The 17057-nt window shown below is 40.9% G+C and overlaps 1 protein-coding gene across 1 annotated transcript; it reads left to right on the plus strand.

Annotated features, from left to right (window-relative positions):
* Positions 1 to 716: 716 nt before the first annotated feature.
* Positions 717 to 14776, plus strand: LOC125787668 (CD209 antigen-like protein E). The gene is made up of 5 exons (XM_049472238.1): positions 717 to 888; positions 12677 to 13063; positions 13637 to 13773; positions 14159 to 14265; positions 14623 to 14776. Exons 1-5 carry the CDS (start codon positions 717 to 719, stop codon positions 14759 to 14761), a joined length of 942 nt encoding a protein of 313 aa, XP_049328195.1. The 3' UTR covers positions 14762 to 14776.
* The last annotated feature ends 2281 nt before the right edge of the window (positions 14777 to 17057 follow it).

Genomic DNA, 17057 nt, shown 5'->3' on the forward strand with positions numbered 1-17057 from the left:
TTCTATAAAGACTCATTTCACTGTTATTCATTCTGATTAATCTTAGTCATACACAGTTTTTACTTTTAGTGAAAAATCTCAATCACACATTTTGTGAGGGTGATGCAGTTACTAAATATAAATGCATTCTTTAGCACTCACATTCTCAGATCCAGCATTTAAGCTGCTGATTGGCTCCCTCTAGTGGATTTATCATGACATCACACCCAAACTCAACCTGTTTCTAATCCAGACTGAAGATCCTGACAGGATTATGAAACTCTGAGCAAATACTGGATTTTCAGAGCTCAGTTTAGTGAATATGTTTCTCTCAGTTTTCTGAATGGAACAGTTGATGTCTTCAGTTCATCTATGAGAGAGAATCAAACTGCTGCTGCTGATCAGTGTGAGAAACAGTGGATAAAACACTCATTAGAAATGTGGAGTGATGGATGAACTGGACGTTCAGAACTGTGTATGGAAATATAAACACAAACATACATAAAGAAGTTATGTGTTGTGATCTCATAAATGTAGTAGTGTATGAAAGATTAAGATCAGCTTAATAAAGAGCAGGTGGGCTCTGCTGTTTTCACACCTTAAGCTCACACAGGAAACTATATGAGCCACTTGACCACTTCCTTTATTGTAGTTAAAGTAGGCGAGCGGTGCAGCACTGCTGTAGTGTTTCTACAGAGACGCAGTAATTCAGTGTTTCAGTTTTTTAGAGATTAGACATGTCTCTGAGTGTTTATGATGACGTGATTGGATTTGGGGAGATGAACAGAGGAGATAAAGTGGAGATGGTGGTGGATATCTACGAGAGTGCAGACGCTGTTAGAGGTCATGACCCCAGCACAGAGATGGAGGACACCAACACAATGAGGATCCTGAAGACACAACAAGCAGGTACCATTACTAATGACTGGTTACTGATAAGTGTACTTGACAGTAGTTATGTGTGGTAGTGGTGTAAGAGTGTGCAGGTGTTACGCCCCTGAATATAGGGAGTGAAAAAGACCACAGTAAACAGTGCTGTTTCCTGAGTGATAGTTTTATCTAGAATTTCACAAAAATATATTATAAAACAAGGCTTGTTTACATTCTCTTCAATTCAGTCTTTTTACAGAGAAATAGAATTTAGACACATTTCAATACATGAATGATTTCCAGCGCCCAGTGTCACTGCAATAGCTACAACTTAAGAACAGTGAGATAATAATAAAAAACAAAGAAATTCCTTTTCTGACAACACAAAAATATAGAATGAAATATTCAAACTCAAACTCAATTTTCCACTAGGTATATGTATACTTTTTCTCTTCTCAAAATTTATCTCAAGCCATAACTCACATTATCTCTTTAACAGTTTTCTAACAAAATGAACAACACATCTGAGAGATCCTCTATTATGTATAAATTAACTACTTTGTTTTTAAAACAGATGAATTACATAGACTAGTACTGGTCACATTTATCTAACTAAGCACGCACATTTTATATAAACAAAAGCATTTTAAAATGGCCGCGGTGACCTACTTTACTAACAAACTCAAAGATACACATAAATCACATTTGAAAATGTATAAACACACTCTAACCACAAAAATATATATTTTCTACTGGAATTTCATCCACATTTGACATATATCTTTTCTTATGTGGTCCTAAAACAATGCTAGCTATGGCCATTACACACTAGCTCACTCAGCAAGTCTGCTCTGGAACTTTCCAAAAATACATCAACTATTTACTGAGTTAACTTGTATTTATAACCATTAAGCTTATGCTGTTGACTTCATATGACTTCCCAGTGGCATTTTAGACAATATAAAACCCTATTTTGTTGGTTTCTTACCTGAATATAGGGAGTGAAAAAGACCACAGTAAACAGTGCTGTTTCCTCAGTGATAGTTTTATCTAGAATGAGGAAAACGCTGTGGTCGCCCCCTACTGTCTGAATCAAGGCATAGCCACACAATCACAAATCACTCTAGCAAGTACTATTAGCTGATTTCCAATTTAAAAACAGCTAGACTTAATGTTTATAAATTCTTTTGTTTTTGTAAATACCTTTTTTTTCTTCAGCATGATTTCACCATAGTTTTTACTCTTTTCATACATGAATTTGTAAATTAATTCTTAATAATTTTTTAGCTCAGCTTTTACCACAGATAATTGTTTTTAACATTCTGTTTTTAAAGTACTATGCAACAAATCATGTATTATTTTTAACTAGTCACATGCTTCCCTGCAAAATAAATGTCGTCTCGACATTTTAACTGTCCTCAGTTCACACGCAAAAAACATTACATGCCTACTTCCTTTTGCATGATAGTAACGTCCACTTAATGCTTGAGGGCATGGTCCATAGTACATAGTCGTTGTATTATTCATGGCAATAACCTGAATGAACAGTCCATAAATTGTCCATGACTATGTTTGTGCTGGTTGGGGTTTGTACATGTATGTGGGCCAGTAATAAGGTGGCTGGAATGCAATCAGTCCTGGAAAAGGGTACGTTGGTACTGGTTGTAAGTGTGACTGACCACTACATGTTTGTTCAACTTGGTAGCATGAGGGAATCCCCAACTGATCATATGTGGTTCGCCTTGGCGGGTGTCTATCTCTTTGTGGTCGCTGGTAGACTTGATCATCTGACTCTGCTTTACTACTCATCAAGGAGATTTCATCCTTCTCATCAGTTGGATGTTCCAGAGATTCATGGAATGCCATAGAATTATCTTCAGCATCTTCATGACTATGAGTCTCATCAGGAACAGCAAGCACCTCATCTTCCAACATCTCATCCTCTTGTTCCCTTTCTTGATCAGTAGGTTCAACTCTTGCATCCGATTGAAGCTGTCTGTCTTCTTGTCTCATGTTAGCTTGAGGAACCACATAATTGTAATCACTCTCATCTTCACTATCTGTGTCCACTTGCAGGGGTTGAGGAACAGGCTTTGGCCTCCTTTCTTGTTTCTTTTTGGAAGTAGAATTTGGATCTAACTTCTCAAATGGGAGATGGTCACATGGCATGAGCAAGTTCCTATGTAGGATTCTGGAACGCCCTTTCCCTTGCTCTGGTCTCACTTCGTAGATGGGAAGATCTGACCCCATTTGCCGAACCACTGTCTGAATACTATCCTCCCAGTAGTTGCGGAGCTTGCCAGGCCCTCCCCTAGGTGAGAGGTTTTTCACTAGTACACGATCTCCAGGCTGTAGTACTGAACTCCTAACTTTTGTGTCATAAAATCGCTTACCCCTTTCAGCTGATTTCTGGATATTTTTCCTTGCAATGGTGTAAGCCTCTTCCATACCTTGTTTCCAGGTCTGAACAAAGTCTCGGAGTTCTTCGGGGTCTGATTGTGAGTGCAATCCAAACAACAGGTCGACTGGAAGTCTAGGTGATCTACCATAAAGGAGATGAAAAGGAGCATATCCCGTCACTTCACTACGTGTACAATTGTAGGCATACATCAGTTTATTCAGATGTTCCTTCCAGTTTGACTTCTGTGTTTCGGTTAGGGTCTTCAACATCTGTAATAACGTTCTGTTCATCCTTTCCACCTGCCCATTTCCCATGGGATGGTAGGGGCTAGTTCGTGACCCAGACACACCAGCAAGCTTTTTCAACTGGGTGAAGAGCTGATTTTCAAATTCTCCACCTTGGTCGTGGTGAATTCTGGCTGGGAACCCAAATTTCAAGGCATAATCATTGAATATGAGGTTTGCAGCTACTTTACCTGATTTAGAGGTTGTAGCATAAGCCTGGCCAAAACGGGTAAAGTGGTCTACAATCAGAAGTATATATTGATAACCACCTTTGCATTGATCCAGGTGAAGGAAATCAATAGAGACCAATTCAAAGGGATGTGTTGTCACAATGTTGGTGAGAGGAGCTCTGCTCTCACGGCTGGGTTTCTTTTGTTTCAGGCAGACACAGGTTCTGGTCACATAGTGCTCAACATCAGATTGCAGATAGGGCCAGAAAAAACGGTCACGCACAAGTGATACTGTACGTTCAGCACCCTGATGTCCCATGTTATTATGTAGTTCTTTTAGCACTCTGGCCTTATACTCTTCAGGCAGCACTAGTTGTTTGCGGGTTGCTGTGATTCGATACATAATGCCATCATCATCTACTGTTAGTTTGTCCCATTCACGAAACAGGCATTTTGTCTTTGAGTTGAATGTTTTTAGGGTTTGAGTTGGTGGTTTGCAACCCTGTAATTTATACTCAAGCACTGGATTAATGGATGGATCGGATTTTTGTGCTTCTCTCAACTCAGCTTTTGTTATGGGGACAACAGACCCAACTGCACTGTGTTCTGGTGGAGTTTGGGTCACCAGTGCGGTTGACCAGCTTACTCCAATCTCCTTTTGGACCTCAACAGACTGAATGGCAGCCATAACAACATCAGGAGACAGATCTTCAGAACATTCTTTCATTATTGACTCTACATCAAGCGGCATTCTGGACAAAGCATCCGCATCTCTGTTCTCCCTCCCAGGCCGATACTTAATAGTGAAGTGAAAATCGGCCAACTCTGCAACCCACCTTGAAGTTGTGGCATTCAGTTTTGCAGTAGATAGGACGTAGGTCAGTGGATTATTATCACTGTACACAGTGAAAGTTGGGGAATAGTACAGATAATCCCTGAATTTTTCAGTAATGGCCCATTTTAGAGCGAGAAATTCTAATTTACCTGCATGCAAATTATAGTTTTTCTCTGCTGCTGTCAAGGTGCGTGATCCATAGGCTATAACTCTCAGTTTCTCATTCTGCTTTTGATATAAAACAGCTCCCAGGCCCTGCTGTGATGCATCTGTATGCAAAACAAAAGGCTGGGTGAAATCTGGGAAGCCTAGAACAGGTGGGTTAAGTAAACAGTCAATCAACTGTTCAAGGGTCTGCTGATGAAGATCATTCCAAGAGATCAGCTGGTTAGAAGGCACTACACAGCTTTTTCTTGGTTTTGCTTTTGTTCTTTTTTTGCTGCAGGTAATGGGACCATCTTCAGTATCTGCCTTGAGTAAGTCATAAAGGGGACTTGCTATTCTAGAGAAGTCTTTAATGTACTGTCGATAATAGGTCAGTAGACCAAGCACCTTCCTGAGTTGTCCAACATTTTTTGGCTTGATGGCTTTTAGTGCTCTTACAGCTTCAAAGTCAGCAGGATCGATTCGACTACCTTCTGCAGAAACAATTCTCCCTAGGTAGCGTATTTCAGATTTAAATAAGTCACATTTGCTGGGCTTGAGTTTGATGCCATGCTGTCTGAGCCTCTGCAGAACTTTGCGCACATCATTCACATGATCTTCAAATGTCCGACTGAAGACAAGGGTATCATCTAAGTAGGGGATGCAGATATCATCTCTCAGTCCCTCTAAGCACTCTTCCATACAGCGTTGAAACGCTGCTGGGGCGTTAGTGAGCCCAAAAGGGATACGCACCCACTCATATAGGCCCCATGGCGTCACAAATGCAGTGAGTGGTCTACTTTCTTCAGTGATGAATCCTTGGTGATACGCCTTCCCCTGGTCCAAGAGGGAAAACCAGGAATTTCCACCTAGACTGTCCAGAATGTCTTGGACACGGGGGATAGGCTGGCGATCTTGATGGGTTTTCATATTCAGGTCCCTGTAGTCGACACATAAGCGTAGAGTGCCGTCTTTTTTTCTAACACAAACTACAGGTGAGGAGTAAGGAGAGTTTGACTTTCGAATCCAGCCTTGTGCAATTAAATCATGGAGATACCCCTTCATCTCTTGGTATAAAGGTTTTGGGACTGACATATATGTGCGCTGAACTGGCTCCAGATCTTTAAGAGCTATGTTCATTTGTAAACTCTCAATACATCCAATATCATTGTCTGAGCATGAGAAAGAGTGACACTCCTCTCTCAGCATTTGTTGTACAATCTGTCGCTTGTCCTCATCAAGGTGGCTTAGATCTATGGGTGGGTCCCACATTCCATCCTTTTCTTTGTCATTCTCTGAAGTCACAGCTTGGCTGATGGTGGCAGTGGTGGTGACATCTTCAGTAGCATGCCATGGTAACACTGTCATTATTGGCTGCACTGTACCAATCTGTGTGCGCCCTGCTAATGTGATGTCTCTGTCAGTTTTGTTTGCAATACCAATCTTAATGACTGGATCAGCTCCCTTTCTAATGTTAACTAATGCGTCACTGAGCTCAAGGCCTTCTGGCCACTGAGGATTTAGATCTGGTTCAAAGATCATGAAGGTGTCCTCTCTGGGTGACTGAGAAGCTATACGACGCTCCGTCTGAACAACACTGAGCTTTGGAATCACTACTCCCAATCTCTTTGTTTTTACGACATACTCACTTGCCTGTCCAGCACTAACTGCTTGAATGAGTGCTCTAACTCTGCTCTTTCTAAAGTTAGGAAAAGCTGTTTTGACTGTACTATACTGCTTTGTTTTGTCAGTATTACTGAGGATGTGCTCAATTACGTTAAATCCTATGATGGGATGAGACAATTGTTGACCCCTCATTACTAGTATCGGGATGGTTAGCTCATTCATGTGGTCTTCTTCCGATATGAGTCTGAAAGATGTCTCTACCCATCCTAAGTATGGCATGCTGGTTCCATTTGCTGCTGTTAGTGTCAGGCTATTAGGTGACTCAAGCAGCTCTGATACATCTCTCATCTCTGCACTTGGCAAGTATTTCTCCTTTCCCTGTTCGTCAATGATACAAACTTGGGAACCAGTGTCCCAGAGAGCTTGGGTCCTATGGCCATTTAGGTAGCATTCAATGAGACACTGACGACCAACCAGTGGAGTTATTTTACTGGGAGGATCTGTGTGAGGTGGCAATGGTGGACTCAGAGCACTGTCTAGAGGCTTTCCAGATGAAGCTGCTTTTCGATGCTTTGCTAACTTAGTGGACTGCCTGCTAGATATTGTTAATACTCGTCCTGTGGGATTTGATACTCCCCTTGTTGATGCCACATTTCCTCTGATCTTGCATCCAGCTTGAAAATGCTCATTGCTTCCACAACGATAACAATGTGTGCATCTTTCTTCAGTCCCACTCTGGTGGCAGGCAAAGCATCGCCTTGGAGTATGAACAGAACTCTTGAATTGCCAGTTTGACTCACGTTGAGGTCGCATCGTCATAGAAGTTTCAGGTGGGCGTGGGTTGTGTCGAGTTGAACTGTTTTGTTGGGATGCAGCAAGTGTCTGATTGTTTGACCCATTGTTCGTTAGCTCTCTGTGCACAGGGGGAATATGGGACTGCTGCCCATAAAATGGTGGTTGCTGTATTCTTTCTTTAATTTGGGCTATCTCTACACCCAGATTACTAAGGGAAGCTACACTTGCTCTCAACTCCTCCAACTCTTTTTGCATGTCAGGTGACATTTTCGGTGTTTTCTCTTTGGCAGAGCACTTACAAGGCTGTGGATCTTGTGGCTGAACCACGTGTACAGCAGCAGCTGAAGACGCATGCGTTTTCTTTTTATTTCTTCTTTCTGCCTCTGTTGCACATGCAATATTTAATCGCTCCAGCAACAGCTCATCTGGAGTGGCAGTATTTACTAAGAGTGGTTGCATATCAGTTTTAATGTTGTCGTTCAGAAGACCAGTGAGTATGGTGTGTAGAAACATACTCTGAACCAGAACTGGGTCATAACTTAGTCCTGATTCTGACTCCTGAGATGCAAACAGCACTTTCTGTTTCAGATCCAAAACACGCATTAAAAAACTCTGGGGAGTCTCTTTACTGTGCTGTGCTTCAGAGGTTAGCTGTTTGTATAGTTCTGTTGCACTTCGTTCTTGGAAATGAGAGCGGAGTATACGTCTGAGTACGGGAAGGGTGAGATTGGGTTTGCCCTCCAGGTAGCTCCGTAACTGTGAACCTGGAACAATGGCTCTGATCACCGCATCTATGATTTCGGTTTCTGGGTACCCTCTATTTAAGCCATTTTCTATTTGATGAGCTAGGCTAGTAAAGGTTAGTTTATCCCTTTGCCCTGGTTCACCTATCTGTCCAGCTATTTTAAAGTCTTTACGCCATGCAGGGCTTGGCATTTGTGATGGTAGGTGAACTTGTGTGGTTGCAACCTGAGGTTGTGGCTGAGTTTCAATTTCAGTTCCTGAAACAGACAATCGTTCAATTTCTGCTTCCTTTTGCCTTAACATTATCTTTAACTCATCCATTTCTCGCTGTAATTTCTCACTCTGCCCCACTCCTTCTTCTTCGACACCAGTAGTCAGCTCAGAAATCTTGTCTTTTAATGCCAGTAGTTCAGACATACCTCCATCCTCTAATTCTTCAACACCTTCCCGTTCTAGGTACTTTAATATGTGTGTGATCAGCGAGATACGGGACTTTCCTATCACATCAGATCTTTGGTGTCCTGCAATTTTCAGATAATCAGTGATCTTCAGTAAATTGTCTTTTGTCATAGCATTTAACTCGCCTGCTATCTCTTCGTGTAGGGTCTCTATATCAGTAGCCATCTTGATAGCACAATGAGATGTCTGTCACGTGAGGACTAGGCTTAACTGAATGGACTTTATTTGGACTTTGGGATCTCTGAATGGCCTCAAGTCATATACTCAACCACCAGCTTCTTGCTCTCCTCATTGCTGTGACATATCACTCACTGATGCTTGCTCTGGGTTACTTGTATAGGGGATTAGTTGACTCAGACGTCATCTGACTGGCTGTGGGCAGCTGGCATCAGGACAACCATCCCAGCGGTGCCTCCAAAATTACTGTTACGCCCCTGAATATAGGGAGTGAAAAAGACCACAGTAAACAGTGCTGTTTCCTCAGTGATAGTTTTATCTAGAATTTCACAAAAATATATTATAAAACAAGGCTTGTTTACATTCTCTTCAATTCAGTCTTTTTACAGAGAAATAGAATTTAGACACATTTCAATACATGAATGATTTCCAGCGCCCAGTGTCACTGCAATAGCTACAACTTAAGAACAGTGAGATAATAATAAAAAACAAAGAAATTCCTTTTCTGACAACACAAAAATATAGAATGAAATATTCAAACTCAAACTCAATTTTCCACTAGGTATATGTATACTTTTTCTCTTCTCAAAATTTATCTCAAGCCATAACTCACATTATCTCTTTAACAGTTTTCTAACAAAATGAACAACACATCTGAGAGATCCTCTATTATGTATAAATTAACTACTTTGTTTTTAAAACAGATGAATTACATAGACTAGTACTGGTCACATTTATCTAACTAAGCACGCACATTTTATATAAACAAAAGCATTTTAAAATGGCCGCGGTGACCTACTTTACTAACAAACTCAAAGATACACATAAATCACATTTGAAAATGTATAAACACACTCTAACCACAAAAATATATATTTTCTACTGGAATTTCATCCACATTTGACATATATCTTTTCTTATGTGGTCCTAAAACAATGCTAGCTATGGCCATTACACACTAGCTCACTCAGCAAGTCTGCTCTGGAACTTTCCAAAAATACATCAACTATTTACTGAGTTAACTTGTATTTATAACCATTAAGCTTATGCTGTTGACTTCATATGACTTCCCAGTGGCATTTTAGACAATATAAAACCCTATTTTGTTGGTTTCTTACCTGAATATAGGGAGTGAAAAAGACCACAGTAAACAGTGCTGTTTCCTCAGTGATAGTTTTATCTAGAATGAGGAAAACGCTGTGGTCGCCCCCTACTGTCTGAATCAAGGCATAGCCACACAATCACAAATCACTCTAGCAAGTACTATTAGCTGATTTCCAATTTAAAAACAGCTAGACTTAATGTTTATAAATTCTTTTGTTTTTGTAAATACCTTTTTTTTCTTCAGCATGATTTCACCATAGTTTTTACTCTTTTCATACATGAATTTGTAAATTAATTCTTAATAATTTTTTAGCTCAGCTTTTACCACAGATAATTGTTTTTAACATTCTGTTTTTAAAGTACTATGCAACAAATCATGTATTATTTTTAACTAGTCACACAGGGTGTTGGAACAAGTGTATCAGACACCAGTGTTACTGCTTGGTTAAGAAAAGCCTACAAAAGAAAGGTTTCCAACCAAGAGGCCTTCTTAGGTCAGAAACCAGTGAAATGTGGGTGTGAGAAAGTAAGACTCTATTAACTTGTTAAATTATATACTTTAGCATTGTTTATTTTGTACTGTATGGGGATAAGCATGCACCCATTTAGACCTGATAAACAGGAAGTAGTAGAGAGAGACACGAACACAGAGACTCAAATGTACGTTTATTGCATTAAGTTAAGTTGACCTCCACCACGCCAAAATAATCTTAAAGGGCTAACCCCCCTGATTTTAGGTGACTCAAATTTGGAAAAGGCTAAAAATGTGAGGAGTACTTTGGGAGGGGTGCTGGGTGATGTATGGGTTTAGAGACAGGGCAGGAGGGAGAGCCAATTGGCAGAGCTGCAGCAGTTTGCCTCTGATAGCGGTGAGATGCAGGAGATGCATTTCTGCAGATACTTAAATATATCTTTTAATGGGACAACACTGACAAAAGGACACTTTGGAACAATGAAAAATAGTCTGTGGTTATATAACAGTGTAAATTTATACTTTCTTCAAGATAACTCAATATATAGCCATTAAAGTCTAAAATACCGGCAACACAAGTGAGTACACCCCTAAGAGACTACACCCCAAAATGTCCTAATTGAGCAAAAAGAGCAGGGTCCATTCAGAACAGACCTTGTGTTGGTCGTCCAAAGAAGCACATGCTCAGCATCATCTCCTAATGCTGTCTTTGAAAGATAGGTGTAGGAGTGCCGTCAGCTTTGCTGCAGAGATTGAAGAGGTGGGGGTTCAGCCTGTCAGTATTCAGATCATACGCTGCACAGTATACCAAATCGGTCTACAGGGTTTTCACCCCAGAAGAAAACCTGTTCTGAAGTCTGTACACAAGAAATCTTGCAAACAGTTTGCTGAATACATGTCAACAAAGGACATGGATTACTGGAACCATGTCCTGTGGTCTGATGAGACCAAGATTAATTCATTTGGTTGGTCAAATGGTCTCAAGCATGTGTGGCGGCAATCAAGTAAGGAGTACAAAGATAAGTATCTCAAGCCTACAGTCAAGCATGGTGGTGGGAATGCCATGGTCTGAGGCTGCATGAGTGCAGCGGTTGTTGGGGAGTTACATTTCATTGAGGGACACATGCACTCCAATATGTGCTGTGAAATCTCTCGCTTTTCCCTGTTGCACTACCCTTTTCTAAGATTTCAGCCTGGTGTCTGGTCTCTGGAGCTGAAAGCTAGAGGCAAACGTGATGAGGTAATGAATGTCCTGTCCTGGTCCACTCTCCTGTGCATACTGGGATGCGGCCACATGTTCACAGAGGCTGTTGGGGGGCAGAAAAATGGTTGCACATGTGGCCAGCGGCATTGCGCAGGCATTTGGGGCAGCAGTGGTTGCCCTTCAAACAGCCCCATCTCCACCAAGACTGATGGTGCTGCAGGGCCGCAAAACCTGGCTGACTGCAGATGGTCTGGGTCTGCTGTGTGTTCTCCTGCTGACTACAATCACAGTGCTGTGGATCCAGTTCAACCACCTGACTGGCCCCCATGTTCTCAGTGCGGTCTCCATCCAGGGTTGTTTCAAGGCATTTGGATGCCCCAAGCAAAAACATAACAGACTTAAACCTTCTGCAGTTTGCAAATTAGACAGACACACCTAATGATTTGAAGAAAGTGAACAGCTGTTATATAATGCCCTTAATTATCAGAGGTTATTCCTACCTTCCATTTGGTGGAAAGATTATCATGGTAGAATAGCTAGCATAGCAGAAAAGACATGCCACCTTTATTAAAACCAAAGGAATCCTTTTTTTCTGGATTCATGACTGAAACTCTGCTTCCTGGTTGCTGAGGGTTCATATTTTGTTGGTTGCAGGAATCACAAACCTGGCTGTGAGGGTCCCGCTTGAGGGGGATTCTGATAAAAGTCTTGTTGAACTTTCATTTATTGACCATCACAGAAATTAACTCTACTGTTGTCCTTTTTTCACCCTCCTCCATCTTTACTTTCTGAAACAGACTATTGGTAGTAAGCCGTCTATCACAAAACCTGGAGCTATCAGCCAACAGCATTTGCTGAGGGAGATGACCCTGACCCCACCACTAAACTGTCAAAACCCCCCTTTTCTACACTTAGACGCGAAACTTTCACTGGAGCAAAAAGAGCAGCCCCAGGCAATGCACATAATGTAAAGGACAGCTGTAAATTCAAGATGAAAAAAAAAACACTTGAAAAGGAGTAAAATGAAGTTCGAAATAACTTTTGACACTGATGTGATGCCTTACTTGTCCCTCCTCCAGTTCTATCCATCCCTTGTCCTTTCCAGACTCCCCTCACCTCGACGTGACACTGTTGACTGAAGAATGTTAAATATCTGCATACAGTTTCAGAAAATGAATGTTGTTTTCGTCCATCTGCACTACTATCAGACTTCATCTCAACTCCCATAATTAATTTCACCTTGCCATGAGCACACTGATCAGTGTTCAGCTTTACAACTTATACAAGTGTGGGTGTACCTAAGCTCTTCCCTGAGGCAACCCTTCATTATCAATTTACATACTGCTGTCCTATGACTTTTGGCATCTTATTGTTTAAATGAGTAAAGTTCTTGTATCTGTGTTTCCTCATAGAGAGTCGCTCTGCAGGAAGCAGACGCTACAGACTGGCTGCAGTGGGTTTGGGTCTGCTGTGTGTTCTCCTGCTGACTGCCATCACAGTGCTGTGGATCCAGTTCAACCACCTGACTGCAGAGAGAGACCAGTTACAGACCAGTAACACCAACCTGACTGCAGAGAGAGACCAGTTACAGACCAGTTACACCAACCTGACTGCAGAGAGAGACCAGTTACAGACCAGTAACACCAACCTGACTGCAGAGAGAGACCAGTTACAGACCAGTAACTCCAACCTGGCTGCAGAGAGAGACCACTTACAGACCAGTAACACCAACCTGACTGCAGAGAGAGACCAGTTACAGGCAGAGAGAGACGGGCTCCAGAGAAGGTGTTCTGAACTGGGTTAGTGATTAATTGCAGTTCTTAATCACTTTATTAGGAACATCATTCTAACACTGGTTTGAGGGTAAACTGGTACAGAGTTGAGCCACCAAATCATTCCACATCGTTACACTATGGAGTTACATTTAAGCCACAACGCGTTGTACTCGTAAAGAGCTATTTGAAGGTTCATCAAGTGCAAATATAAAAACAGTCTAAGTGCATTCAGTTCCATATCCAGATGCAGTAATTTGCTTTTTGTCTACAATTGCACTTTTTATTCATTTGGATCATTTTTTAGATTTCTACGTTCAAACTTTTATCAGCGTTGTTGCACTGAAACCAGAATCACAGCCTTAAATCTTAAGTGTTCCTTTAAATCTGTATCTTACCTGTAAAGTCTGAAATGTACGTTCTTTGTGTCTCATTTCTTTCTGCCAGCTCTGTTTCACATCTCTCAGAATCGTAATCATATAAACCAGAGAAAAGAGTTAAAATGTTTTACTGTGAAGAGCATCAAACATTTGCGACCCAGAAGTGACCACAGGTGTTTTCTCATAATGCATTGCTTTTGTGTTTCATCCATAGATAAAGCACCTAGAGACGGGTGGATCTACTTCAGCTCCAGTCTTTACTACGTCTCTACTGAGGAGAAGAACTGGACTGAGAGCAGAAACGACTGCAGAAAGAGAGGATCAGACCTGGTGATCATCAACAGCAGAGAAGAACAGGTGAGAGAGGGGGGGGGGGGGTCTACATTGTTTAAATATTTCTTTTGGTGAAATATCTGTGCAATAATCATAGAAATCTGTTTAATACTGTTTATCTCAGCAGTAAAAGTGTAAAACAGGTAATCTCCTCCTTGTTTCTACACTCACTGTTAATTATATCAGCTCCACTGAAAGGTTGAGAAGTTGAAAATCTTTACTGATATAAATTGTGTAATTTGTTAAACACAAAAGGACACTTCTGTCAGTTCTGTGGAACAGTTCTGGTTCTTATGGAATAATCTAAAATGCTGAAATCATCGTGTGTGTGTGTGTGTGTGTGTGTGTGTATTGTGTGAGAGACATCTGGGTTGTTGGAAATGTGTAAGCAGTTATTGTACTTCAACAGGTCTTCATTAACACATTGAGAAAAGGTCAGAGGGTTTGGATTGGTCTGTGTGACGCTGAATCAGAGGAGGTCTGGAAATGGGTGGACGGATCAGAACTGATCACTGGGTAAGAGACTCCTGAACTGAACTCTGATCATGATGCAGTTACTGACTCTTAAGCCCAATTTATACTTCTGCATTGAACCTATGCTGTATCCTAGTGGAGAGTAGTGGAGCACATTTAAATTTCATCGTGTGAATATCAGCAGCTCTGCGTCGCTCTGCAGTTTAAACTGCGACGGCGGGATTGTGTGGGAGAGGATGTGATGCCCGGCGGACCAATCACAGCTGCGTCTGTCTGCATCGCGCCATGTGTAGTTGCAGAGAGGTGCGCCTTGAGTTACAGCGTAGGTTTGAAGAAGATGTTTAAATTGGGCTTTACTCCTCCCTGCTCACAAACACTCTGATACCTTCTCTCTGATAGGTTCTGGGGAAATGGACAACCCAATAATTACAGATATGAGGACTGTGGTTTATGCGGCTATGGGTCTGATCCTGTGAAGAACTGGGCTGATTATCTCTGCAATCGTCAGTTGTTTTGGATCTGTGAAAAGAGAATATAAAGAGTCTGTATTGTGTGAGAATTGTGTCATTATCTTACTTTTCTTGGTACTTTTGAATATCTTCTCTATTTAAAATGGTTTAATTAAACAAAATCAGGAGTGTTCTATGAAGATTTATTTCACTATTATTAAGCCTGATTCATCCTATTCATAGATAGTTTTTACTTTTAGTAGAAAATCTCAATTACAAAATTCTGTGTAGAACAAGAATATGCTTAATCCTTTTTTGGGAAATCAACCCATTATGTTAAAATATTTTTCGACATCCCTCCTAATAAATGCATTCAGTTCCTTTTAACTGCTGACACAGACGTGCAAATGCACACAGAACTTAAAAATTGATTACCCAATCAAAAACAATCACTAGGCAGCCAACACACTCAGAAAACGCTCTGCTGATGATGATGCAGCTACTAAATGTAAATGCATTCTTTAGCGCTCTGCTTTAGTTTAAACCCTTTAAATCTGTATAACTTCCAGTGACAAGTAAAAGCATCCAATTATACACAAGCTAATTAACATGAAGTCACATACTCAGCACAGCAGCAGCTCAAACCATTCTCCTACCGTCTCTCTGCAGCTGAACTGGTCCAGGTCCTCACTAAACCCCAAACCCAGCCTTTATCTCAGGGTGGAGCTTCTGAAAACCTTCATTAGAGCCTCAATATCCAAACTGTACAAACTGTGACTGTGCTCATGTGCTGGATGTGTGATTATAATAATAAACAGGTTTTCAGAGACGCAGAGCAGAGAACCCTCTTTCAGATGAAGCGTCTCAGACTGAACGATCGAGACAAAGCTTTATGAAGTTTTCAGTTTCTGAGTAAACAGCGCTGGTTAGAGGATGGAGCTGAGACGTATCTGAGACTGTGTTTTTCTCACTGTTACACAGAGAATCGTGGCGGCTCCACCAGCAGAAACCCTTATTCACCCTCTACTCTGTATTTAATTCTACGATATTTTACTGTTTTTTTACATATTTAATTATTTTTTACAATAAATTACTCCTTTATTTTTATTATCTAGACCTGTCCAGAGACACCACAGAGATTAATAAAATATTTGAATCTGTAATTTTACTGCAGACTGTAAATCACTGATCAGCCTCACAGCCTCAGATCCAGCATTTAAGCTGCTGATTGGCTCCCTCTAGTGGATTTATCATGACGTCACACCCAAACTCAACCTGTTTCTAATCCAGACTGAAGATCCTGACAGGATTATGAAACTCTGAGCAAATACTGATCATAACTGTGGATTTCTTTAATGATTTAGCTCAGATTAGGGTGACCAGATTTGGGTTTCTGAAAAGGAGGACACCTTTTTTTTTTTTGGTATTTTCTGAATTTCTCTAATATAACAGCTAAATTCGAATTCTTTAGGTTAAAGGTGCTTCCTCCTTTAAACAGCTATAACATGTATTTGTATCAGGCTACAAACAGGGCTGCTTTATGAATTCATGCAATGCAACTATGTCTTAAAAGCATTTGACACTGTTTTACTCCTATTCAGTGTGGGTATACCTTTTGCTAATATTACTTTTATATTTTTTACACTTACTTTTTAAGTTAACTGATCATTTATCAGTTTTAAAATCTGTTATTTCACTTGTTTCAGTGCTTTTTAAAACATGTTGATCCACAGCATAGAGGCTACAAAACTGAAACTATGCAGCCTTTTAACACACCTTTAACCTAAATATCTAAAATAAAATGATGTAGCCTAAAATACACACTTGCTGCTCATCCAACACTTCTCAGTCTTGACCGTTTGCTGTTTCATCAACCATTGCTCATCACTCTCATGTAATAGAGCTAACATTACCTCCATCACCTCAAAGTCCCTGTGTAACTAACTTTACTAACGTTACTACCTGTTTATGTGCTACACATTCCTGCTCAGTCCCTCGGTTTCTCTGTCACAAGCCTGCTCTCTTGGTCTGATGCTCAACACTGAAAGTACCACCCAGAGAAAAGGTGTAGAACCATTGGACACACACGTACTTTCGCTTGTAAACACTAGGGGGTAGAATGGCAAGCCCACGCTTTCTTCTTCACACACACAATGCAAAGTAGACAGATTTGAGGAGAAGGGCGTGACTAATTTGCGATACAGAGAAACCTGGAATGGAGTGGAATGGAATGGCGTGGCAATTCTAATCACAATGCACTGTACAGTGGGCAGTCAAACAAAATCCCGGACGATTTTGAAATCCCCCCCCCGGAACATTTTTGTAGGTCTCAAAAGTAGGACATGTCCGGGAAAAGAGGACATCTGGTCACCCTAGCTCAGACCA

The sequence above is a fragment of the Astyanax mexicanus genome, chromosome 25 (genome assembly GCF_023375975.1).
Source record: "Astyanax mexicanus isolate ESR-SI-001 chromosome 25, AstMex3_surface, whole genome shotgun sequence".
Lineage (NCBI taxonomy): Eukaryota > Metazoa > Chordata > Actinopteri > Characiformes > Acestrorhamphidae > Astyanax > Astyanax mexicanus.